The sequence below is a fragment of the Rattus norvegicus genome, chromosome 7 (genome assembly GCF_036323735.1).
Source record: "Rattus norvegicus strain BN/NHsdMcwi chromosome 7, GRCr8, whole genome shotgun sequence".
Lineage (NCBI taxonomy): Eukaryota > Metazoa > Chordata > Mammalia > Rodentia > Muridae > Rattus > Rattus norvegicus.
Genome location: NC_086025.1, coordinates 130,362,581 through 130,389,969, shown reverse-complemented (window position 1 = coordinate 130,389,969; position 27,389 = coordinate 130,362,581). Strand labels below are relative to the sequence as shown.

The 27,389-nt window shown below is 47.5% G+C and overlaps 1 protein-coding gene across 6 annotated transcripts in view; it reads right to left on the bottom strand.

The window, feature by feature from the left end:
- The window catches only part of Pced1b (PC-esterase domain containing 1B), a 178,197-nt gene that overhangs the window by 61,758 nt on the left and 89,050 nt on the right, over positions 1 to 27,389 (bottom strand). For all 6 annotated transcript variants that reach the window (XM_063263660.1, XM_008765740.4, XM_063263661.1 and 3 more), the window contains 1 exon segment: positions 5,707 to 5,842. Coding sequence is in view for 1 of the 6 variants with exons in the window: in XM_063263668.1 (XP_063119738.1) it covers positions 5,707 to 5,842 (136 nt within the window). In the remaining 5 variants the exon portion in view is untranslated.

Genomic DNA, 27,389 nt, shown 5'->3' with positions numbered 1-27,389 from the left:
AGCCATGGAGTAATTAAAGCTTATCTGCTTCTCCCACCTTCTCTGTTTGAAGGGACAGTCGTTTTTTTTTTTTTCCCCTTCTCTTCTAGGAATCAAGTGCTCTTAGTGGGCCAGGAAGCAGCCCCTTCAATATTTACGTATAGATGCATTTACTTCAGCCAACCAACCGGTGTCTGCGTTCAGACTTACGTTGGGCTGGCTACCTTTAAGGGATGGCCGAATTTAGCAAATCAGAAAACAGGCTTTTTTTCTTCTTCTTCTTCTTCTTCTTCTTCTTCTTCTTCTTCTTCTTCTTCTTCTTCTTCTTCTTCTTCTTCTTTGCTTGTATGGATATAATGCCCTGCATGGTTTTGGTTATTTCTCTTCTAAGAACTGGTGATCTGTGCCTTCAAGTACATATGAGTAAGTCGGCTGTATCTCAGTTAACTCAGCACTGGGGAGCATAGGCACGAGGGTTGCTGAAAGCTTGAGGCCAGCCTGGTCTACATAATGAGTGTGAGTGTCAGTCGAGCCAAACCTGCATGTACACACACACACACACACACACACACACACACACACAGAGAGGAGAGAGAGAGAGAGGAGAGAGAGAGAGAGAGAGAGAGAGAGAGAGAGAGAATAATCTATCTCCTCTAATACTGTATTAAGAATTGTGAGGAGGAAGGGCTGTAGCTCACTGTAGAATGTGTGTGAAGCCCCGGGTTCAATCCCCAGTAACATATAACAACCACCACCTTCCTTTACATTTAAACCTAACATGGTAGTACACTAGGTCGGCAATTCCAGAACCCGGAGGGCTGAAGGAGGAGGGTCTCCATGAGTTTGAAAGCCTGGACTACTTAGTGAGACCCTGTCTCAGAAAAACAAAACAGTAACAAAAGGATTTTGAGGAGACTGTGTTGGGGATGGGTTCTAATGTTTTGTTTTAATCCAACTCCTAAAATCGCACAGGAATCTGCATGTCTAGCCAAGGGTGAGGGACCCTGTCCCCAACTGGTTTTTGATGAATTGATAAAGAGCCAGCGGCCAATGGCTGGGCAGGGTGAAAGAGGCGGGACTTTTAGGATTCCTGGGCAAGAAATATAGGAGAAAGGAGGAAGGGATTCCACCATGAAAGGGGGGTAGGGACAGACCATGCCATGATGGGGAAACAGAGATCAGAATTAAGAGCCCTCTGACATGTAAGAACCCAAGAAAGTGGCCCTAGGGAGTCACTTCCCCAATTGGGTCTGGGGTAACAAAGAATGAAATATATATTTTAAAAGGTGTTAACCAAGAAATACCGGAGGGGAGTTTGTGCTAGTCCTGGGGAGGTTCAGAAAGTACCAACCACTGAGCTAGTAAGGCATATTAAAAATAATGCTCTGTGTGTGTGTGTGTGTGTGTGTGTGTGTGTGTGTGTGTGTGTTCATTTGTGAATTCAGAGAGCTCTGCTGGTGGCTAGAACCATGACCCGCTAGGCTACATAGGGCATTAACGGTTCACCTATACAGGACTGGAGAAATGATGCCACAGTGGTTAAGATCGTGCACTACTCTCAAAGAGAATCAGTTCCCAGTCCTCTCATCAGGTAGCTCATAACTCCAGCTTCGAGGAAATCCAATGACTCTGGATACCTTGGGCACCTATATGCACGCACACACACACACACACACACACACACACACACACAAATGCAAGCACACAAATATGCATGTACAGACAGGGGTACACATGTACACACAGACATGCCAAATAAATCTTTCTTAGAAAACAGAAGACTTTGGAAGCCAGGTGTGGTGGCAGACATCTATCTCCTAGTTCTTGGAGACTCAGACCAAAAGGTCACAAGTTCTAACCCAGTCTGGACCATATGGTAAGATCTTGCCTGTACATAAATGAATCGAACTTTGAGATCTGGATTAAAACATCTCATGACTTCTGCTTTAGCAAGAGAATTAAATCTTATACTAAACCAGTATCTGTCAACTTCTCTTTGGCTGTTGTTCAGCAGGGACTTAGGAGATGTGAGAATGGATGAAACAAGAGACCCAAGATCCTAGTCTGTTGATCTGCCTCGACTGCCCACAGGCTGTCTTGGAATCCCTTTGTGCAAAGTCTGCATGGGTTTTGCAGGCCAAGAGAGTCCTAATCTCATGAGCCACGTGACTCAGGGTGCTTGACTCTTCTAGACCCATTTCCAGGGTCAAAAATTGATTGTGTGGACTGAGCGGCCCAGTTTCCGATTCGCTCCAGGTAGTGGTGTGTGCCGGGCTGCAGCTCCACACAGCTACAGGCAGCTTGGCTCCGTTTGCCTCCTGGGCAGTCAAGGCAGATATCCCAAGGCTTAGAGCAAACAAAGTTGTTAGGACAGTCAGCCGAGCGTGGTGTGCCAACCACTGATGCCCAGATTGTTCTTAACTGATGTTTTGAGAAAGAACAATACATTCCTGTTGGCCACGGCCTACCTCTGCGTAGCTCAGCATGGAGAGCACCAACCTTGTGTTTTACAGTGTGAGGATCCTCTTGCCTTGTGGCTGCTCAAGACATCGGTGCCCTTCAGTCTCCAGTGAAGTGCGATTTGTGTAACCCAGATCGTTGGCCCCTTCTCCTTGGTGTCTTAGGTCCCTTCTGCCTGTGGCCTCTGGCTCTAAACTACTGGGAGTGAGGCCTTCCTCATATATAAAATAATACTTTGAACGATTAGCCACAGGTAAAATACAAAGGCTTGTAAGCACCCTGTGTTACGGGCTGTGATGGTTTGAATATGCCTGGCCAAGGAGTGGCACTATTAGGAGGTGTGGCCTTTTTGGAGTAGTTGTGTCACTTGGTGTGGGCTTAAGACCCTCACCCTAGCTGCCTGCAAGTCAGTATTCTCCTAGCAGCCTTCAGATGAAGATGTAGAACTCTCAGCTCCTCCTGCTCTATGCCTGCCTGGATGCTGCCATGTTCCTGCCTTGATGATAATGAACTGAACCTCTGAACGTCTAAGCCAGCCCCAATGAAATGTCGTCCTTATAAGAGTTGCCTTGGTCATGGTGTCTGTTCACAGCAGTAAAACCCTAACTATGACATGGGAAGAGCTCTGGGCTGTCCTGAGAACATCCTGTAGGAACAGACTGCAGGTGGGCAAGGATGATGTCGGCCGGGGAGAGTGAACAGCCTTCCCCACCCCAGTTAGTCTCGGCAGTGAGCTTAGACCATGCAGCAGGCTTCCTGTGGCTGGTTGTTTTTTAAAAGCTTGTTAACCTTTTCACAAAGGATACTTAAACAGTGCCTGAGGAAAAAAGGCCTCACGCTATATTAGAAAGGCACCCCTCACCTGTAGATAATGTTGGGCGACTCCAAGCCACTAGCTCAGTGTGTTCTGAGTCCCGTTTTCTGCACAGCTGAGAGGTTCATTTGTATTTGACGTCGGACGGTTCTTTCTCATTCTGCCAATCAGAACCTACACATCTCATCCCCTCTCCATGAGGCCCTTCCCGCAGGTCCTTGAATTGCTCTCAGCATTCCCCATGCTAGTAACGCTCATCGGCTACTCCTGGGTTACCACTGCCTCTCCTCCTCAGTCCACCAAGGCTGGCACAAACTTGGAAGCTTTATCCTAGCCAGGGGTCGTCGAGGCACGCTCTTTTGACCCCAGCACCCAGGAGTCAGAGGCCAGGCAGGAGCTCAAGGCCAGCCCGGTCTTCGTAATGAGTTCCAGGTAATCTAGAGGTACATTTGAGACCCTGTGTCAAAACCTCAAAAACAAAACCACCTCATCCTTAGACCTGAAAGAACACCCAGGAGGACACAGGCAGCGGGAGCTAATGGAGGACATTCCAGTACTTTTCATGTTCGTAATTTGCACTTTAAACTTTTCTCTTACAAGTATGTTTTACTAGCCAAGCAGAGGCAGCACACGCCTTTATTCCCTGGACTCGGGAGGCAGAGGCAGGAAGAACTCTGAGTTCGAGCCCAGCCTTGTCTACTAAGTGAGTTCCAGGGCAGCCAGGGCTACACAGAGAAACCCTGTCTAAAAAACAAAACAAAACAAAACAAAACAAGACTTTTAACTTTCGTTTCTGTCTGGTCCTATCCAGGCCCTCTACTGACAGTTTTAAACGGTTGGAATATTAAAAAGCCCAGTGCTTTTAAGTGGCATTATTAATTAATCCTACCAGCGGCAACCTTGTTTTTCCCAAAACCAAAATGCTCAGCCCTAACTTACTGATCCCACACAGCAACCTCACAGATGCAGTAATTTTCAAAATTGTCAGAGTCTGGTAACACCGTCTTTCTATAGAAAAGGCTCCAGCATTTTCAAATGCTATTCACAGCTAAACTCCGGGATGGGAAGCTGGTTCTGTGCAAGAAGGAGGCAGCTCTGTGTTCTGTGGTGAATTCTATTCTTCCTTTCTCCTAGCAGATAAACATCCCCCCCCCCCCCAGGGCCTCTCACCTGCTCACAGTGCTTGGCAGCAGTGTTTCAAAATACATGATAAAAAAAAAAAAAAGCAGCAAAGAACAAAGAAATGTTTCTTACAAACACCGAATCTTCAAGGACCTGACTTACAGCACATTCTAAATGAAAGATCTCACTTTCCAGGTCCTCCGTCCACCACCACCAGATTGTCTCCAGCCAGAAGCTTCCAGTTCCTCTTAGCTCTTTTCCTCCCAACTACCTCACACTGGAGAGTGTGTCGCAAGCCGTTCTAACCAGTCCACTTCTCTGGCCACTGCCTCTACCTCGGTTCACAGCAGGAAGCGCCGGGCACCTGTCTCCCCCCCTTCCAGTCTGTGTTCTAAGACGCACATCTTGCCACTTCCCTGCCCTTCACAGAGTGACTGTGTGTGAGCCTCAATAGTGTCTGAAAATACCGGCCTTTGGGCAACCTGGGAGCCACCCCTTTGAAGAGGCCTGCCGTCTCAGCCCACAGAACCTCCCTATTCTTTCAGGCTGCAACAGTCATTCTGAATGACTCTACCTCCAGTGTCTCTGATTTAAAGAATCAACTATTGTAGCTGCCGTTTCCTGTGAACGATCCCCACACGTCTTACACCCACTGTTACCTTGAGTGCCACCTACAAATTAGGAAGACGTGTCCGTGGAGGAAAATATTTCTCAGCAGGCCCTGTTTGTCTCGAGTTGCAAGGCCTGGCCTGCTGTGGTACCTAGGAGGAAAACTGAACCCTATTCCATGCCCACAGGGTGATGTCTACAAAAAAACGGAAACACCAGAGCAAAGACAAGAGGCTGTTTTGACTTTTGATTTGGAGGGGAACTGAGGCTGCCGCCAGCGATTGCCAGTGACTGCCGTGGTTTCCAGAATGTCGTGGGCCAGCACGTGTCTAGGGGTAGTGGGTTTACAAATCCGTGAAGGAATAGTGGACTCACAGAATCAGAATCTTGGGAAACCTCATTTATTTAAGGCTGTCTTATGATTGCATTCCCGGGGGGGGATGAACCCCACTAAACCTTGGGGGTTTGGAGAGCAGTGTTAGCTGGCAACGTCTGAGGGAGAAACTGCTTGCAGAATTTGATTGACCACAGGAGGAAGTAGGCTAAGAAACCTGCAGCCCTGGACCACAATGTCTGCTGGCGCTTAAAATCGCTCTGTATGGAAAGAGGCCCCGCTAGTCTCGTGTGAGCTTCACGGTGGATATCGCAGGTCTGAGGCTCTTTGAAGGTGGGGTCTGTGCTTGGTGTGCGCATGTCTGCCGTGGGGAGGGGCGCATACTTACGTGTCTGCGCAAGGAAGATCCTATTGTCCAGTCCCTCCATCGCTGGGCGCCGAAAAGGAAAGAGGAAGGAAGGCAAGAGGAGAAAAAGGTGGTGATCTCCGCAGAGCCTCATTCTCATTGCTGAGTCATTCTGGCCCTGTTGGGAGAAAAAGAGTCAGCACTTCCTTCGCTAGCAGTGGGTGGTGCGGCTCTGGGGCCGCTGGGGCAGCGGTGGGGCTTCCTCTTTGGTGGAGTTCATAAGGTGCAAACTTGGCTCTTCTCCGGACCACAGGATGAACCCCGGTGCCAGCTCCTTGGTTCATCTCAGCCAAGCCAAGAGGCTGAGCACGCCAATACAGATCAGAACCGCGGTCTGTTCTACACATGTGGGACAGAGGCCGCACCTAACTCAGCCCTCCCATCACCTTCAGTCCCAAGGCCTTTTTCCTCTCCCGGAGGCCTCGACCATAGGCTTCATTAAGGTCCTGCTGACCATTAGGGCTTTCCCACACTCCTTCCCTACTGAGGCGACAGAGAGGTCAGACTGCCAACAGCACTTCCAAAGCCTGGCAGAGACCTCTGACACCGAAGCCAGGGACACTGGCTCCAGCTTCTCAGGAGGAGTCTGTGGAGTCCATGATCATTACCAAGCAAGGTTCTTCGGGGGTCAGCACACTCCGGGTAAACTCTCCAGGCTCCCTTTCTGTAGTATGGGGACGCTAGAGTTTGGAAGCACGGAAGGAAGGGTGAATTGGAGCAGCATCCTGTCCACATCCCACTGTTTCCTCTATTTCTTTGGCAAGGCTCACGGTCAGTGCTTTAAACGGCTACATATTTTTTTTTCCTTTCTCTTGTTTTGCTAAATTTTTGAGACAGGGTCTTACTATGTAGCCCTGGTTGGCCTGGAACAGTCTATTTAGACCAGACTGTCCTCAAACACAGAGATCCACATGCCTCTGCCTCCTGAATGCTGGAATTGAAGGCTGTGTCACTCTGCCTAGTCTCTTTCCTTTTCTGGTCGTGAGAACATTTTTCTTCCTGCCGAGGACCAAGGTTCGATTCCCAGCACCCACACTTCAGCTCTCAATCATCCATAACTCCAGTTCGTAGGACCTAACACCTCCTTCTCACTTTCATGGATTCCAGGCACACATGGGGCAGGCACACGGCCGTACATGTGAACGTCACACTCCTACATATAAAAGAAATCTTTAAAAATTTAAAAGAGCTACTTGCTTACTGTGTATGAATTTGAGTTTTGTCTTTCCACCATGTAAGTTCTCAGGATCAAACTCAGGCCATCGGGCTTGGCAGCAAGTGCTCTCACCCACTGAGCCATTGATGACCCCCGAAGCTTACTGTTTTTATTCTACGGGCCCATGCTTGGTTTCTAAGCCTTTTCCCAACACCTGTTTCTAAGCAGTGTGGAGACGAAGGCAAGAGGGCTATGAGTTCAAGGATACCCTGGCACACATAAGATCAGTTTCTGTCTCTTTTTTTCTTTTTCTTTTTTTTTTCCAGAGCTAGGGACTGAACCCAGGGCCTAGCAAGTGCTCTACCACTGAGCTAAATCCCCAACCCCGAGTTTCTGTCTCAAAACATCAGCAAACAAACCCCGATTTTCCCCTCAGACAGAGTCTTGCACGGTCCCACGAGGAAGTCACTCAGTAGCCAAGCTTTGAATGCTGATCCTCCTGCCTCATCGTCTGCCTCTTCCCCCCCTAGAGACAAGAGCTCAGGTAGCTGCTGTTGGCCTTGAGTTCCTGATCCTCCTGTCTCCAAGCCTTGGGATTATAGATGTACCAGCTCATTTCAACAATCTATCCCCCAACCCCCCACGTACCAGCTCATCCTGCCCAAATATCTACCTATCTTCCCCTCTGTTTTGGTAGGGTAGGGATGCAGCCCCACCCCATCCCCATGTCCTGGAACTTACTCTATAGACCAAGCCAGCCTCAACTCTGCCTCTAGGATTGAAGGTGTGACCCATTACTGCCCTGCCAAATATTTTATTTTTAAGTGATTTTTTTTTTCTGATAAAGGGGGCTGAACAAAGGGGAAGAGGCCTTTTGCCTCATCCCATATGGTTAAAAAAAATACAGCAGAGAAGTAAGTAAGGCACACCTGTCCCAACACTAACTAGGCACTGGCTGATGGCCAAGGCCTTCCCCCTCCCCTCCCTCTCCCTTTCTTTCTTATTTGTTTCTTTGTTTCTCCTCCCATTCCATTCCATTCCATCCCCTCCCCTTCCTCTCCCTTTCTTCCTTATTTGTTTCTTTTTCTTTTTTTTTTAATTGGTTAAGATAGTTCCTGGTTACACAAGCCGTAAGGAACATGAAATGGTTAGGGAGCAACCGAGCCAGGGTGTTCCGAAGCTTTTACATGCAGAATCACAGAGTGTACAGACCGCACTCATTATTGAATTAGAGACAAACATGACGGCCCACGTGTAGACATCAGAAGGCAGGACTGGTTAGAGAGTGAGGCAGGCATCTCTGGAGAAGCCATTAAGAGCCACCTGGAACCCTAACTCCCAGGTGCAAGGCAGATGGGTTGGGGGTGGGGTGGAGCGCAAAGCTGTAGGGAGAGGGAAGAGGGGACCAGCAGGGTCACTTGTCAGTAGCTGGCCTCCTGCTGCACACTCACTCTAAGAATGATCTCTTGTCCCTTTAAACAGTTTCACCGGTAGCCCTGGTTGGCCCGGTGTTCACCGTGTTGGCTTGGAATGCACTGCAGCCTTCTTTCCTCGGCCCTTGAAGTTCCCATGCCTGGCTTAACATGGCGCTTATTGGTTTTATGGATTGAACCATGCCAGGCCAGGCAAGCACTCTCCTACTGAGCTGTAGCCATAGCTCATTTTCTACTTTGTATTTTGAGACAGACTCTAAGTTCCCCAAGCTGGCCTTGAACACATCACCCTCTGGGTGTATGAGGTTATGACCTGCTGCTACCTCACCCAACCTCTTAACCTCATGGGTGGCCTGTCCTCCCTCCCCACTTCTCACATGGGAGAGGCACAGACATGGGAGGGCAGTGCTGGTGAGTGGAAACTAATGCTCCCGGTCAGGGACAGCGGGGAATGGCTCCTGGCCTTGCTGGTACAGTAGGTATCGAGGCAGTCTCACTATGCAGAATGTGTGCCGTCTAAGTGGTAGAGTAGCAGCAGCAGCTCTGTTTGGACGGATTACCTCATGACGAGATACAGCTTTGGTACCACCAGGTATTTCAGGGAAAAGGCTGAGGATAAAGGTTTCATGAGCAATAACCTGATTTTTAAACACCGGCTTCAGAACAGGCATGCGCAAAACACAAAGCAGGAAGAGCAGGTGAGAACTAAACACTTCAGAGCTTTGCTGATATTGCTTTGTGTGTGTGTGTGTGTGTCTGTGTGTCTGTGTGTATGTATGTGTATGTATATGCGTGTATGTATGTGTATATGTACATGTGTGTATGTGCATGTGTGTGTCTGTGTATGTACATGTGTATGCATGTGTGTGCATGTGCATATGTCTGTGTGTATATGTATCTGTGTGTATGTATGTGTCTGCTTATATCTGTGTCTGTCTGTCTGAGTGTATATGTATCTCTGTGTGTGTCTGTGTGTATGTATATGTGTATGTGTCTGTGTGTGTCTGTGTGTATTTATGTGTGTATGCATCTATGTATGTATATGTGTATGCATGTATGTGCATATGTGTGCATGTGTCTGTAAGTATGTGTGCATGCATGTATGTGTGTATGTAAGTGTATATGCATGTATGTGTGTATTTGCATGTGTATGTGTGTATTTATATGTCTATCTCTGTGTGTCTGTATGTGTCTATGTTTGTGTGTGTATGTATGTGCATGTGTGTGTATGTCTGTGTGTGTTTATGCATGTATGTATGTGTATGTATTATGTGTATGTATGTGTGTATGTGCATGTGTATGTGTCTGTGTGTATGTATGTTTGTGTGTCTGTGCATGTTTTTGTGTGTCTGTATGTGTATGCATGTGTGTATTGTGTATGTATTGTGTATATGTGTATGTATATGTCTATATGTATGTATGCATGTGTGTGTTGTATATGTGTGTATATATGTATATGTGTATATGTGTATATGCATATGTGTATTATGTATGTATATGTGTGTATATGTATGTATGTGTATATGTATGTGTGTGTTATGTATGTATGAGTGTTTATGTGTGTGTATGTGTATATGTATATTTGTGTGTGTATGTGTACAAGCAGTAGTCCAGACTGTGAAGGCCCAGATAAAACTGGAGCAGTGGATAGAAGAGAAGCAAGCCGGAGGCCTGTAAAGCTAGAAAAGCCATTAAGAGAGGATTCTGAGGTGGCTCTCCACTTACCATTGCTCTTCTTGCTAGAGCAAAACCCAATAATGGTTTCCTAGGTAACAGACAGAGTGGCACAGACTGACTGGAATCCCACGTGCTTCTACAGTACAGCATTGATTTGATAGGTGAGTTTGCACAGGATTTCTTAGGGTCTCACCAGTGCAGGGATGGATGCTGACCTGGGGTTACCTCCTAAAAAGTGGCCAAATTTACACCTCTATTCAATATGCAGAGCCCTTAATAAACCCTCATTTGTCTCTGTAACACACTGAAAGCATTTCTCCAAGCCCAGGTACCTCCCAAGTATAGTTTACTATCTATGTGTTAATCAATTTTATGTGTGGCGACTTTGGCGACTATAAATAATTGAGTACTTGTAACACTAATATAGTGATCTGGTTATTGATCAGTCTGTGGCTTTTAATTTTTGCAGCTGGGCAGAACCTAGAGATTTAGTTTCAAGTTGATTCTTGAAACTAAGTATGTGGGTTTACTCATGTTACCCTCTGCAGATGAACTTAAAAACCTTCGCTTCCTGACGCTGGGGCAGAGGATCATTCCAATTAAAGAAGTCTTGGCTATCGGGGCTAGAGAAAGAGCTCAGTGGTTAAAAAGCACTGTCTGCTCTTGCAGGAGACCAGAGTTTGATTTCAAGTACCCACAGGTTAACCCACAACTAGCTCTAACTCCAATTCCAAAGGTTCTGACTCCCTTTTCTAGCCTCTGAGGCCATCATACAAACACATGGTGTAAAGACAGACAGACAGACAGACAGGCAAAACACCTGTGCATATAAAAGAAATGTAAATAAAAATTAAACAAGAAGAGTTCCTGGCTAGGCTGGGTAATGCATTATGACCCTGTTTCAAAAACAAGATAAGCTTTATATCCTGAACAAGGGCAACAGAACTGTGTTAGGACTGTATCGATAACCCACACCATCTACAGCTTTAGAGACCCAGGGTGACATGACTCTAGTGTTCATTGTAACTGCCATTCTGCCACCAGGGTGACCCTGGCCTCCCCAAGTTTGAAGGGCAAACTGATGTGGACATATTACTAGCCAAAGTTCAGAGTTTACACTGGGATTCACGCTTCATGCTAGCTCTGGGGTTCTCAAACTTCCGGAAGCTGCAACCCTTTAATACAGTTCTTCATGTTATGGTGACCCCCATTGTAAAGTTATTTCCATTGCTACTTCATAATTGTAATTTTGCTACTGTTATGAGTCACAACATAAATATTTTTTGGGGGGGTTGTAGATAAGAGGTTTGCCACAGAGGTCGAGATCCACAGGTTGAGAACCATGGTGTCAGAATGTTCAATGCATTTTTGAGAGGCTGAGGTGGCCTGTCAGGTTTAGCTGCCAAGCTTACAACGTCAGCCCAATCTCAGGGAGCCACATAACGGAGGGGGAGAACCGACCCTACACGTTGTCTTCTAACCTCCACCCTGCCCCGTAATAAATAAATGATAAGTAAATAAATGAACGTAATTAAGACAATTTAAGTTCTGTGTTTGGCAGTGCTTAGCTTCCATCACAGCACCATAGAGCAGAGTTTCATTTCTAGAACGCCGCTTGTGTTTCACCTACTTACCCACCTTACCTCCCTGGGAAATAAACCCTGGCCACCATTCCTCCTCCTCATCCCAGCCTTGTCAATAACCGCAGTTGCTGGGTCACATGTAAGACAGTGCTTGGCTCTGTGGGGAACAGCCAGTCTGCCTCCTGAGGAGGTTGTCCTCTTTTGCACTCCCAGCTGCAGCAACAAGGGTAGTTTCTGTCGCTCTGCTTCCTCACTAGCCTTTGGTTTCGTTAGGGCTTTGGATTTTTAGCCATTGTAATGGGCGCATGTCAGACTATCAATATTGAAGTTTGCAATTTCCTAATGACCTATGATGCTGGGTCTCTTCGTGTGCTTGCTTGCTGTCTGTACGTCCTGTTTCACCGAAATGCCTTTTCCTTTTTAGAAATCAGAGAGGCACATTCCAGTCAGAGAGGGCTTGCCTCACTGGCACAAAGCTTTGAGATGGATGCCTTGCACTGTATAAACTGTGGGATGTGTCTCACGCAGCCCAGGCTGGTCTTGAACTCACGGCGGAGTTGAGAATGACCTTCAGCTCCGGATTTCCCCGTCTCAATTTTCCAAGTGCAGGGATTATAGGCACGTACGATAATTATGATAATGTAGTTGACGCCTGGCTCACTGGTTGACTTCTGAGCACCCTGAACCTGCTTCATCAAACCTATTTGACCATGGTATGTAATTATTTTATACATCGTGGGGATTAATTTACTAGTATTTTGCTGAAGACTCTGGCATCTGTGCTTATAAGGGACACTAGTGCTGGGGTCTTTTTCTCTCATCGTCCTGTTCTTGATAACAGGGTGACGCTGGTCTCAGGGTAAGTCAGGACCTGGCCCTTTGGCTTCTGTTTTCTGGAAAAGATGAGACAATCGCTGTGCGGTAGATTTGACCCAAGAGCGTATCTGGGCCTGGTACTTTCTGTTTTGAAAGGCTGTCAGTGATGAATTCGCTTTACTTCATTGATAAGGGGTGACTCCAGTTACTTGCACACAGTGGGGCTCTCCTGTCTGCGCACAGAGATCTTCTGCTGTATTGTTCTTTTGACGCGTATCAAATAGGTTATAATGCCCCTCTGCCTGGTATTAGTAATTTATAACTTTTCTCTTTCTCATATACACTATGTCTTTATTATGTTTTTATTATGTATGAGGGCAGATATGTGCTCCCGTGGCCTCTCTGATTTCCTTCATACACTGTCAGTTTGTGTGCTTTGTTAGTTTTCTATTTCATCCAAGGATTAATAAATGTTAGACAGATTAACCGGTTGGCCTGTTGTGTACGCTGAGGATGAGGCTCCACCCAGCCTTTTCCTCCTACTAATCTCACATTTGAGATTAGAACTCTCCAACTGTTTGCTTTTGCGGGTAAATCATACAGAATTCAGTTGTTTTAGTCTCTTCCTTTGCTATTATATTAAGTAATACTTGGCGCTTACTGAGCTCTAGCTGCGAACCAAGCACTGTGTGTAGTTGATTTCCTTGTAGCATCTAGACTACATCTCAAGGCCTTTGTTATCTCCAGTGTATGGATCAGAAAAATGAGGCCCAAGTAAGTGGAGGACCGGGCTGGAGAGATGACTCAGCGGTTAAGGGCACTGACTGCTCTTCCAGAGGTCCTGAGTTCAAATCCCAGCAATACATGGTGGCTCGCAACCATCTATAATGAGATCTGACGCCCTATTCTGGTGTGTCTGAAGACAGCTACAGTGTACTTATATATAATAAATAAATAAATCTTTAAAAAAAGAGTTCTGGGGTTTTGAATTAGCGATGCTTAGTCTGTGCCATCTACTTCAAGGAAAAAAAAATCTAACCACAAGGCAACTTTCATGTTTAACAACTGTTACTATTCATATAGGCATAGTAAAGTGAACAGTGAGTATATAAACACACACACACACACACACACATCATACACACACATACACACACACACTTAAACACACGTAAACACATCACACACACATACACACACACAAACACACATACACCATACACACACACAAACACACACACCATACACACAAACACACACATCATACACACACACACATAAACACACCACACACACATACACACACACACAGACAGACAAACACACACACACCATACACACACACAAACACACACACACCATACACACACACAAACACATGCACACATTGTACACACACACACCACACCATACACACACTATACAAACACACACACACGTCATACACACACACATCATACACATACACACATCATACACACATACACACACCACACACATACACACACATACACATACCATACATACACACACACACACACACACACACACACACACACACACACACACACACAGCCATACTAAAAATGGAATGGAAAGAGAAACTAAGAATGGAAAAAATAAGACCAAAGAACCCGGGGTGGCAGTGCACATCTTTAACCCCGGCACTTTGGAGGTAGAGACAGTAGAATCAGGAATACAGGGTCATTTCCAGCAACATAGCAGGTTTGATGTAGCCTGGGCTACATGAGTCCCTGTCTCCAAACCAATAAAACATCCTCGTTGGCTCTAGCGGACGGAGGTCTGTTTGCTTAGCCCTCTCTCTCTGCCTTGCCTCAGTATCTGATCATACACTACAGTGGGATGGCTCTCACGCTAGCCTGTCACTCATGGTAACTATAGTTCCAATAGCCCAGCCTCTAAGGCTAGCAGGCTCAGAGGGAGTCACCACCTCTGTGTGAATTAGAGATGCCAGGAGAGGATAGACAGATGGATGGAGAAGGAAAAGAAGCCCACACTCAGCCAACATCATGCCCGAAGATTGTGATGATCTGAGTGGGAAACTTTCGTTTTTCTATGATCCTCACTGGCTTCCTTGGGACCGAGCTCTAAGTTTTGCAAGTATTTCTCAAGACCGTCTGCAGTAGACTGAAACAGGCCTTCCCTTACAGGAACACACTCTTCATTTAACAAGTTAAATATAGAGCGTTAATAAATAATTCACGGCACTCAAGATGAACTCAATAACTTTAAACAGAATTTTCGAGCGGGGCGAGTAGCCAGCGTTGTTTCTGAACACAGCTCCGCTTCCTGTCTACTTTTTGCCACGTGGCCACCTTCCTCGTCCTCAGTGAAAACCCTAGCCATACAGTGCTGCTTCTCTTGGGTAAGGTTCGTTCTTTAAATAGTATACAGAACTCCCTTGCCAGGGAGACCTCCTTCTTCTTGGCAGCTCATCTGAGAGTCTTCAGCAAAGAACTCTGTCCCCAGAAGAGCAGGAAATCTTAATATTCTGAGAAGCCTCATTGCTGAGTCCAAACAGTCTGCCAAAAATAATTGGTTTTATTTGCTGTGTAGAGGCTTGTCTTGTGTAAGTAGGCTTCCAAGGGCCTTTTTTGGTTCTATACTAGTTCTAATACTTGTGGAGAGACCCAGGCTCACCTACAAGGCCCTGGGGAAACAGGCCTACATTGGCGGTGAAGGGTGGGGACTGTAGGAAGGATGGTTGTAGCCTTGGGACTGGACCCAGAGTCTTACACCTGACAGGCAAGCCCTCTATGGCCGAGCTACATCCTCCTCCCCTCTCTCCTTTTGCATCTGGTCTCCCTGTGCAGCCAAAGCAGACTTGGATTTGGTATCTTCCCGCCTTGTTTGACTTACAGGCCTGTACCACTAGGTCTGACTCGCAGGGAAGTTTTAACCGAACATGGCCACATTTTCCTACAAGAGGCAGGGCACAACCCCCTGTACCAAGAACACAGGACACTTATTCAAAGTCAAAAGAGGAGAGCAGGGTCAGGTCCCCCACAGGAAAGGCAGCGATGAGCAGGATCAAGACAGAAACAACAAGGGGGAGAGTGGTTGTCAGAACTGGGCCAGCCTGGTACATTCTGAAATAAGCAGGGGAAATGAAATTCAAACAGCCAACTAACCAACCACCAACACCACCATCACCAACACCAACACCACTACCACCACCACCACCATCACCAACATCACCATCACCAACACCACCAACACCACCACCACCATCACCAACACCACCATCACCACCACCATCACCACCACCACCATCACCAACACCACCATCACCAACACCACTACCACCACCACCACCATCACCAACATCACCATTACCAACACCACCAACACCACCACCATCACCACCACCATCACCACCACCACCACCACCACCACCACCACCACCATCACCAACACTAACAACAACACAAAGAGCCTCAAACAAGGCTAGACCCTGGGAGACTCTCTGGACGCCCAACGTGGTTGGTAGGGCTATAGTAGTGTGTGTTCCTTAGTCTGCAATTTATGTTCAAGGACAGAAACACAACTCCCTAATGAACAACGCATGAACTACTGTGGGCCAGGGGTGTGAGGTCTATCTGTATCTTTAAGAAAGGTCAGAAATGCTTATACATAAAGGCCATCCTTTTAATCTTTGGTTTTGCAGAACTGCCAATATTGCAGGTTTTCTCGCCATTGTAACAGTGATATGCGTGACACGTGGGCTGGTGACCGTGGGATGGCAGAACAAGGGGACATGATGATGACACAAGAGGGGCCCCCAGGCCAGAACTGCACGCAGGGAAGTACATGAGTTCCCTGGTGTCCCGTTTGCCGGTGCTGCAGCAGGGACGGCCACAGGTAGCTGCCTGTAAAATATGGCTCCCTCTTTACTTTCTCTGGGAATGGAGCCAATTGCTTGACCTTCCTGAGCCTTTACCTATAAAGCTGAGAAGAGGTTTACTTTACAAGGATGTCATGAAGACGAAATGAGGACAAGGGGAAAGGGTCACACCTTGACGCAGACATATTAGCTGGCTGCCGACCCCTAGAGTAGGTGTTAAAGTAATGCGGTAAGTCAAACAGCTCTGGGCAGCCTGTAAGCCAGGGGAGACTACGGAGAGACTGCACACAAGGGGACAAGGGATGGAGTAGGCACCAAAGTGCCAGGATGTCTCAGGTGTCAGAGCAGCCCCAAAGCTCCAGCCTGCTGCAGCCTACACCGCATGCTTTCCGTGTGAAGGAGAGACTCTAGTGGGTTTTCCTGAAGGTCATTCTGAGCGGAAACGACTCCGGCCCTAACAGACCTAGTTCCACAGAGCTAAGCAGTCTGCATACGCAAACAGCTTCACTGATGCTCACTGGACAACTCGGGCTCCTCAGCCAGCTAAGCCCAATCTCTCTCTCTCTCCACCCCTGTGACACTCCGTTCTCAACAGTGTATTGAGTTTTATATCAAAGGACAGTGAAAGCAAAACAAATTAAAAATTTAAGTTCTGGGACAGGAGAGATGGCCCAGCACTCACAGACACCCTGCTGCTTTTGCAGAGAACCCAAGTTTAACTTGTGGTACCCATATCTTTCAACTCACAACTGCCTGTAACCCCAGCTCTAGGGGATCCGATGCCTCTGGCCTCCTCCGGGCACTTTGTATCACACACACACTCACACACACATACCCCGCCACCTGAAAACATCTCTAAAAACCTAGCAAAATCCTAAGTTCCGTTTGTAATCAACAAACCTGCCTAATCCATGGTTAGGAATTGTTTGTCAAAATATAAAAGTGAGACGATGACCGAGCATCACAAAGGAATGGCTTTGAAGATAAACCCATGGTTGCTGGATTTGATGCTCTCTGTGGTGGAAGACCTCTGTGTGTAGCATTGTGTGGTTTCTAAGGACTAGTCAACCATTGAAAATTGAGTAAACACGAGTGTGTTCAAGATCACTCGGTTAGACTTTTCTTTTTAAATTGTGAGGACGCTTTGCGGTAATGATTTGTTTAAGCAAGGCCACAGGCTCTTCTCTTAAATAGAGCAGCTTCGGGCTAGGCAGGAAACTCCTGGAATGAGGGGGAGGGAGAGGGGGAGGGGAGGGAGGGAGACTGCAGTCTGCATTCTCTGTTTCCCCAACCTGGCATGCTGGTTTGGGGCTGTACCTGGCCTGGTAAAGGGATGCTGTGATGGTTTGTCTATGCTTCCCTCAGGAAGTGGGTGTGTCTCTGTGGACGTGGGCTTTAAGACCCTCCTCCTAGCTGCCTGGAAGTCAAGTCTTCCACTAGCAGCCTTCAGATGAAGATGTAGAACTCTCAGCTCCTCCTGCACCATGCCTGCCTGGATGCTGCCCTGCTCCCGCCTTGATGATGATGGACTAAACCTCTGAACCTGTAAGCCAGCCACGATGAAATGTCCTTTATAAGACTTGCCTTGGTCATGGTGTCTGCATGCGACTGACACAAACCAGGCCCCTCATAGGTCAGCGGCAACACAGTTTTAGACGATCTACAAACACAGCCTTGCTTGTCTGCTTAGATTACTTCTTAGGGAGATTTCCGGACTCTGGGGGTAGGAAACCAATCAGCAGGCAAGACAACACAGAGACACTGGAGGGCTACAAGTGACCAGCGACAGAGGCAGGTGGAAGCTGTCTCTCTGGGGCTGAAGAGACCTAGCAAAGGGGTGCTGTTGGGGACCGGGGGTTGGTTCCCGGCGCCCGGTCACCTGCAATCACCTGTGAGTCCAGCTGCGGGGAATCTAATGCTCTCTTCAGGCCTAAGTCGGCAGTGGCCTCATGTACAGCAGAAATGAAAATGGAGTCTAGAGAGGTATTTTTTGATAAAGGCACGAGGAGCCTGGCACTTAGATGCAACACTCACTTGCCCAGGGTGAGGAAGGTACGCTATCACTAACAACACAGCTGTTCAGGGACAGAACAAGTAATAGCAAAGGGCGGACCTCTGAACTTCTTTGCCTGACCATCCCAACCCCCTCTGCCCTCTGCCCTCTGCCTGTTCAGTGTCTTCTTGCAACAGAAAAGATAGAGCAGAGATTTATACCCCAGCACGATGATGAGGGCATCCTCTGTTTGTCCCCCTCTGCCAGGCTCCTTCTGCCCCCTTGTTCGCACCTTTACCTGTCAACAGCACACTCAGATGTCAACTCCAGCAAGCACCTTGGTCCTAAAACAACCTAGGAAATGGCTCCCACCTCAGCTACTCAGGAAGCAGAGGCAGGAGGGTGCTGTCTCGAGCTTCAAGCCAGCCTGGACTACAGAGGAAGGTCCTGAGAATCCTGAACGTGTTCCCCACTGTCTGTGGCCCTCCATGCTGGATTCATTATCACATCCACGGCTCACCTTAGTGGCGGGAGAAAAGTACATTTAAATACACTAACGTAAAGGGGCGTGGCAGGAGAGGCTGATATGGGAATTTGTGAGTTCAAAGCCAGCCAGTCTGAGCTACAGTATGAGCTCCCTACCCCCTACACACACACACACACACACACACACACACACACACACACACACACACACACACACGGGGCTGGAGAGAGAGTGTTCAGGGGCTCAGAGCGGGCAAAACCTTGGTGCACACAGAGGAAAAACAATAAAATTTAGGGAAAGCATGGGTTTTTTTTTTTTTAAACTGTTTATCTGTTTTGAATTCACAGACTAAAGGTTAGGAGCAGGTCTGCAAAATCTCCACCTTAGATTTATGTAAATGTCACTGTTCTCTGGATCTATCACCTATCTATCTATCTATCTATCTATCTATCTATCTATCTATCTATCTATCTATCTACCTACCTACCTACCTATCCAGTGCAGAGCCAGGACGTCTGTCCTTGTGAGGACAGTGACGGAACTCTCTCACCGGGCGGGTCACTCAAATTGCTTTCTTGCACAACCCAGGAATGACCACCTGTCCAGGGGTGGGAACGCCACAGGGTACAGGTGATCCTATAGCAATCAACTGTCAAGATGGCCTCTGGGCCAGTCTGCAGCAGGTGTGTCTTCAAATGAGGTTCCCTCTTCCCAGGTGACTCTAGCTGGTGCCAAGGCGAAGAAAAGGGAAGAAGAACACAGTCTTAACTCCGTAGCCTCCGTTGGCTGCCACCCCTAAGTCCTCCGACCTCAGTCCTTGGGCTGTTAGGATGGCAGGTGTATGTCAGCTAAAATACCGCTTCTCTCATAAGAGCGAGGATTGTAATTTGTTTTATAAAGGGAAGGGGGGAAGGGGGGAAGGGGGGAAGGGGGGAAGGGGGGAAGGGGGGAAGGGGGGAAGGGTGGAAGGGGGGAGAGAATCCTAGAAATTAGTTTTTCTCCGGTTTTTAAGTGTACTTTTTCCTTAGCTCTGGACATTCAAACCTCTGTGTAGAGAAGAGCATCTGCTGGTCTCACCGTGAGGGGCTAGACAACGGGCTGTTTGGACTGCTTTGGCAGATGCTTGGAGGACGCTTGCAAGAGCAGATGGTTCGATTTCCAGGAAGTGACTGTGGTGGCCTGAAATCTGACGTGGCGGGGCTATTATTTGCATCATGAGCTCCACAAGTGTTAAAAATACCCCCTCCTCCACCTGGCTGCTGCCAACCTGCATCTGCACTCTCGGTGGGAGGCCCTGGGGCGGCTCCCGCCAGTCAGAGCCCACTCGAGACTGATGTGGACTCTGTGCACCGACTTATGAATGTATTCTGAAAACATTCCCACACTGCTCTTTAACCTTGGGGGCCATGTCCCCCCGGAAAATGTCTGCTCTGCCTAAGCAGGAGCCAGGGCTGCCTAGTGGCCATCTCTACCCTCAGCACAGTGCTGAGGGCCCTTTTATCCTCTTAGGAGCCATTGCCGGAGGCTCCATGGACATCATACCCAGGGAGGGAAAAGCTATGAGAATATAAGATCACAAGAGCAAGCCAGAGAGAGCCGAGACCACACACCCTTGCCTGGGCAAGCATGTCTGACTAACATAGCAGACTTTGGTAGCTCATGAACGTAACCCCAGGGCGAAGGAGGCTGGGGTAGAAAGGTAAATGTTCAAGGTCATCTATGCACCAAGTTTGAGGCTAGCCTGGGCTACATAAGAGTCTGCCTTCGGGGGTGGGGGTGGGGCAATTAATAAAAAACACCCCAGTAACTTCAAGAAGTAAAAATCACCAGGACGTGAGCTTTTGGATATTTTTAAAATTACCTTTTTTACTTACTCTGCGTTTGTGTGTGCGTGCATGGAGGTCAGAGGACAATTTGCAGGGTTCAAGGACTCAGTTCTCGCCTTTCTACCTAGTGAGTCCCAGGGATTAGAGGCAGGTTATCTTTTTTTTTTTTCCCCGGAGCTGGGGACCGAACCCAGGGCCTTGAGCTTGCTAGGCAAGCGCTCTACCACTAAGCTAAATCCCCAACCCCTAGAGGCAGGTTATCAAGTTTAGTGACTACCTTTACATGCTGAGCATCTTGCCAGGGCCCAGGACATGACTCCATTGATTGATAAATGGATCATTAGTGCGAGAAACAAAGGTTCCATTACTCAGCCTGTAAGTCAAAATGGGAAACCCCGCTCCCTCCATCTCTGAGCTAGCAATCTCCTGTTCTGGAACCTCATGAAGGAAACCCCAAACACTAACTGGGAGTGGAGTGCTCTTACTCAGCGGGTCCTCTGCCTCTCAGGGCAGTACATCCAAAATTTGTCCTTCCTCTTCACCCTTAATAAAACTCATTCTTCTCGAGTGTACATCTTTTCAAATTCCTTGAGGAAGATGCCAAGAACCCGGGAGCATCTGACCCAGGCTCTGACCACCAGTGACCCCTCTCAGGGGCTGCCCTGTCTCTTTCTCCTCCTTTGGTTTCCCACTCTCCCCCTCCCCCTCTCCTCCTCCTCTCCCCGCCTCTCCAGTTCCCTTAACTCCCACACTCGAACTGCCCTCCCCACTCTGACAGACTGTAGGTCTGAACTGTGAACCCCCGTAAATCCTTCCTCCTCAGTGTCCTTTCAGCAACAGAGAAACTGAGACACAAAGGATCCCCTAAGCTTGTGGTCACTTCAACTGGTCTTTTCCAGCTCCTTCATTTATGGCGGTTTAACTGGGTTCAGTCCTCCAAAAGTCCCTATCTAGAGGAATGGAACTATTTGTGGCATCAAAAGCATATCAATGCGTCCCCAGGGGGAGCGGGCTATTCTTAGCGTCTGGTTCTGTGCCTGCCCGCCTTGTTGCATTGTTATGATTCTGACAGAGAAGTTATGGGATGTTTACTGGGGCGGAAGGGACTCAGTGGCTGCTTACAATGTACTGTCCTTGATTAGAACAGACAGAATTGGGGGCTTTTCACTTTCTTTTTTCCTTCAGGAGAAGAAATAAATTAGATTGAGGAGAACACAAACTTGGGATTTGTAAGCACATAAAGATCCAGCATTCTTCCCTATGCCTGTGGTTTCTGTATTGTGGTACTTAATCAATCAATCAATCAATCAATCAATCAAACAACCACAGTTGAACTTGAGACCCCTCCCATGGGCAAGTACCAGTCCCTGACACTATTAATGATCCTCGGTTATGCTTGCAGACTGGAGTCTAGCATGGCTGTCCTCTACAGGCACCACCTAGCAGCTGACTCAGACCCATGCAGACAACCACAGCCTAACAGTGGATGGAGCCTGAGGACTCTTATGGAAGAATAGGAGGAAGGATTATGGGTCCCGAAGGGGATAGGAACTCCACACAAAGAAAGACCAACAGAGTCAACTAACCTGGACCCTTGAGGATCTCAGTCTGAACCACTATCCAAAGAGTATGCATGGCTGGACCTAGGCCTCCCCACACATATGTGGCAGACGTGCAGGTTGGCCTTCATGTGGGTCCTGAACGACTGGAGTGGGAGCCTGTACGTGGGATACGTTCTACAAGCTGGGCTGCCTTGTGGGGAGTGCCAGGGTGGGGGATACCCGGGGAGGGGGCCACCCGCTCAGAGGGGAAGGGGAAGAAGGGAAGGATTGTGGGTGACTGGGAGGGGGGCGTTGAGTGGGATGCAAATTGAATAAGTAAAACATAAAATTAAATTAAAAAAAAAAAAAGAAAGAAAACACCATTGAAAATACCAATCAAGACCTAACTCCCTGGGAAACACTGCTGAGTCTAGAAAGACGTGTGTCTATGTACTGTGTGTGTGTGTGTGTGTGTGTGTGTGTGTGTGTGTGTGTGTGTGTGCGTGTGTGCTTACTTCATGAGGCAATCACAGAGGCATTTCCATTTCTGTTGTACGGTCTAAGCACAAAATTATAAACGATTCTTAGCTTTTCGAAATTAACTTCACGGTAACTTCCGGGTTCTTTATGTCATGCGGATGCTCTCCTGTCCCCAGCGTGAAGAGAGCTGGCTCTCAGACATGATGCTGTTCAGTTCATTGTAGTTTGGGTGGTGTTTTTGCCACTGTATGGTCTTTGTTCCTTTAGCTATTAAACCCTCTAACCATGACCATTGTAAGCCTGCTGCTGTTGGCCGGTGTCTCCAGTGGCAGCACCCCATCTTAAGTAGGAACTTAGGGACTCCCGGCCCCTAAACATTTATGCTGAGGCCAGTGCAGGCACTTCAAATTCTGGGCAGAATGAGGCCCTTTCCCAGTTCCCTGGTCATGTGGGCCATCAAGAAACAGGGATCTTTTCTAGAGCCTTTCTATCTCAGCTGGCCTTTACTCTATCCTCAGAGCTTGAGGTCAGCAAAGAAACCCTGTCAGCACCTGTCAGCGTCTGTCCCTGGCCAGGGCCTCTGCTGTTATTTTGAAAGCATTTGCTCTATCTTTCTGTCTCCCTCCTAGCCCACCCTGGGGCTGGCCTAGGACATCAGTTAGGCACCGTGCCATAACTCTTGCCCGTCTTCCCTCCAGCTCTGTTCTTCGCCTCATTCATGAAGCGGAAGGCTGCACACGCATTCACCCGTACCTAAGGTTAGGTGTGACGGTAACAGGAGCATGGTGTGTTCACAGAAGCAAGCGTCGGTTCAGATATCCACCCTCCTATTTTTCTCCACGAAGAAACAGACCCCTCCCCTGCCCAGTCCTTGCACAAAGGACCGATGATCCTCAACTTACGAAAGGGATTACATCCAGGTGAAGCCATAGTGAACTGAGATTCAGTCAAAGGAGAAGGCTCCCAGCACAGTGGCCTACTACATCCTATAGCAGCCTACCTAGTACCTACCTACTACACTAGTGTACTACATTTTACACCAGCCTACCCAGTACCTACTAGTACCTACTAGTACACTACATCCACACACCAGCCAGCCACACCTACCTAGTAGGTGAACTAGGGCACTGCACCAAATACACCAGCCAACACCTACTTAGTACACTGAGGTACTGTACCAAGCACATTGGCCAACACCTACCTAGCACACCAGGGTACTGCACGGTGTGTGCATCAGTTCTCTACACTCACTGAAGCCACCTGTAGGAAGATACAGCCGTCACTTGCTTTCCCCATCACCAAACACGAATCTACCTCCTATCACTAACCTGGGAGGAGGACTGAGTATGGTTTCTACTGAATTTGTGTCAACTTCCCATCACCAGAAAGATGAATGAATGAATGAATGAATGAATGAGAGGATGGATGGATGGAAGGAAATACATTGATCAGACCCCACAGCCATCGTGGGGACCATCTGTAAGTCCTTCAGTACATGTGTTATCCAGGTAGGCCCTGCCTGCCTACCCGTGCCTGTGGTTAGTCAGGCCCCTTATCATTTCCTCCCATGTTCCTAGATGGTTGTGGTGGTCAGGTACCCCAAATCAATGTATTACCCAGCATCCCCTTTGGCATCTGAATGTCTCTCCACCTGTTCAGGCTACACCAAAGGGACAGCCACCTCCCCTTCTCTCTTGACCCAGCTACTGTTTTTTTTTCTGCTTGCTGATCCCGTGGGAGAGTGTTTGATTCTTGCTTAGGGACCAAAACGATCTGTTTTTTCCTCCCGTGCTCCTTGCCCTCAAGCTTCTGCGAACAGATGCGCGAGTTTCCCAACACCAGGCGGCCGGTCTCCAACTTAGCTCAATTCTGACATAGGGGTGGTGTGTCAATCACAAGGAATGGGGTCTCGGATTGGTCACAGCTTCTGTCCGACTTGGGTGTAAACCTGAGGTTCCCACAACTTCCTACTTGGCTTAGTAGTTTCCTAGAGTGGCTCACGGGACTCAGGGAACGGATTTGCTTCCCGCTGCGTATTTATTGTTTTTTTACATTTATTTATTTTGTATTTGTGCGCACACGTGCGTGCATGTGTGCCGATGTGAGTGCAAGTGTCACAGTGCATGTGTGGAAGTCAGAGGACAACTTTCGCTGTCAGTTCTGTTTCAATGTGTCTTGGGGCTTGAACTCTGATTTTTACCTGCCGAGTCATCTCACCAGCCCTTGGTTGTCAGCTTGTTACGAAAGATCTTTTATTTTTATTTTTAATTACATGTATATGTGTGTGGTTATGTGCATGCAGAAGGAAGTGCCAGATCTCCTGTGAGCCGCCACGTGGGCTGGGAATTGAACTCTGGTCCTCTGGAAGAGCAGCCAGTGCTCTCAACTGCTGAGCCATCTCTCCAGCCTGCTACGAAGGATCCTTTAAAGATTACAGTGAAAGGCGGATAGAAGAGAGGCACGCAGCAAGCTAAGGGAGTGGGGCATGGGCCTTCCATCTTTTTTCTGGACAGCTGCCCTCAAATGCCTTCACGTGCTTAGTAACGGTGCTGGTTAGCTTTCTGTCAGCTTACACAGCTAGAATCATCCAGGAAGAGGGACCCTTTGTACCTCCTGCCTTGACTTCCCTGGTGATGGACCGTGACCTGGGTGTGTAGGCCAAACAAACCCTTTCCTCCCCAAGTTTCTTTTGGCTGTGGTGTTTATCGGGCAGAAAGCCAAGTGGCCAGACATCAAGATGTGTTGTAAATTCAGAGATTTTGATGGAGGCTTCATCATGCAAACATGATTACTAGGTCAGTCCCTGCTCCTTCTCCCTCTCAGAGGATGGGGTACAGCTAGCTGCAGTCTCTCTGGTGACCAGCCCCACCAGGGAGCCCACCTAGGGTTTCCTCACGAGAACAGAGGTACTCCCATCACCTAGGAAATCCGTGTCAGGAACCACAACCAAAGGCCGAATTGTAGACTCAAAGAAACATTTAGCAGCTCTAATGCTCAGCGAGATACGGGGATTTAGGAACAGTATACTGGGAAGGAGAAAGGAAGACGAACGCACACATTTCCTGTCCACCCACATCACACTCTACTTCCTCATGTTTTCCTTTCAGCTGGTCCGAAGTCCAGCCACTTTTAAAATATTTATCTTTATTATTTTAAAAAGTGTGTGTGTGTGTGTGTGTGTGTGTGTGTGTGTGTGTGTGTGTGTGTCTACGCACCGATGTGGCTATTGCATGAGAGCACAGGTGCCTATGGAGACTGGATCCACCTCATGTGGGCGTTGGGACACTGAATTCAGGTTCTCTGGAAGTGCTCTTAACCTTAACCACTGAGCCATCGTTCCAGCCCCAAGTCACTTTTCAAATGGAGGATCTAATCAGTTAATATTGAAGGAAATACTGACGAGGGTCTACACTAAGACTGGGAGGAACAAGCAGGTAAGTTTCTAGATTCCACAGTGGGATTCTTCACGTTAGACAGAACAGATTCTAGTTCCTCAGCACTATGGGCGAGTATTGTTCTCAAAGAGCCTTACACATTTTAGGAAAACAAAACAAAACAAAAAACAAAACAAAACAAAACAAAACAAAAAACAAAACAAAACAAAACAAAACAAAACAGGAGAGGTCACCAAAGGCGCCAAGTGGAAACAAAGGACGAGGGATTTGACGCAGAGTGCGCTGATTTTTCTTCTTGTTTGATTTTTGCAGAGCTTATGGTCGGAACTCCCAGAGCCTAATACACACCAGAAGTTCTCTACCAATGGCCCATGGCCCCGCACTCGTCCTCCTAATTTATGTGTTGAGATGGCACGGTGAAGCCCACAGATATGACAGAAACGTCTTAGAAGTCTCTGCGATGTGACTTTTAAAAAAATGATGATAATAATCGAGGTGATAATGTGATAAGATTAATAGTAAGGTTTGGCTCCTTTGGAAAAAGCCTCGAATAAATTTAACTCACAAATATGAAGGCGCTGTGCAAATTGATACTGATTTCCCAACCCGAATAAACACGAGAGCTCAGGAGGAAAGTCGTTTTTATTGTCTGGATATAATGACACTCAGGTACTCTGTGTCTAGGATAATATGATATTTAAAAAATGCTATCAATGTTTCTAATATAAAACTCATACCATATCTTTACTACAAATATTTTACTCAGTCAGAAATTCAGTTTTCCACCATACAACCCAATTTCCATATTCTGAAAGCCAAAGGATAGAATGACAGAAATTTTAGGATGGATTTCAGAGAGCTTTTAAGAATAAAATGGGCATTAAAATTGTGTGTGTGTGTGTGTGTGTGTGTGTGTGTGTGTGTGTCTGTGTGTGTGTGTGTGTGTGTCTGTGTCTACATCTATGTTTGCATGAGTCTATGCATGTCTTTTTTTTTCAGGATCTTATGTAGCCCAAGGTGGCCTTGAATTTACCGTATAGACAAAGAAGACCTTAAACTGATTCTCCTGCCTCTGACTCTGAGTGTATTGGATTACAGGTATTCAACATGCTTGCCTTCTACATGGGTATTTTAAAATAATTAAAACTGAATAGCCAGATGGTTCAATGGATAAAACACTTAGCAAGCATGAGGGATGGAGATGAGATGCCCAGAAACCATGTAAAAGCCTGTCTTATGTGGCTTCCCACTTGTAATTCCAGTGTGTAATCCCAGAGACAGAGACTGGGGAATGATTCCCTGGGGCAAGCTGGGTAGCTGGATTATCTCAACTGGCAAGCTCTCAGTTCAGAGAGAGACCGTGCCTCAGTAGATAAAGTGGACAGAGATCAAGAAAGACACTGAGGGTCAACT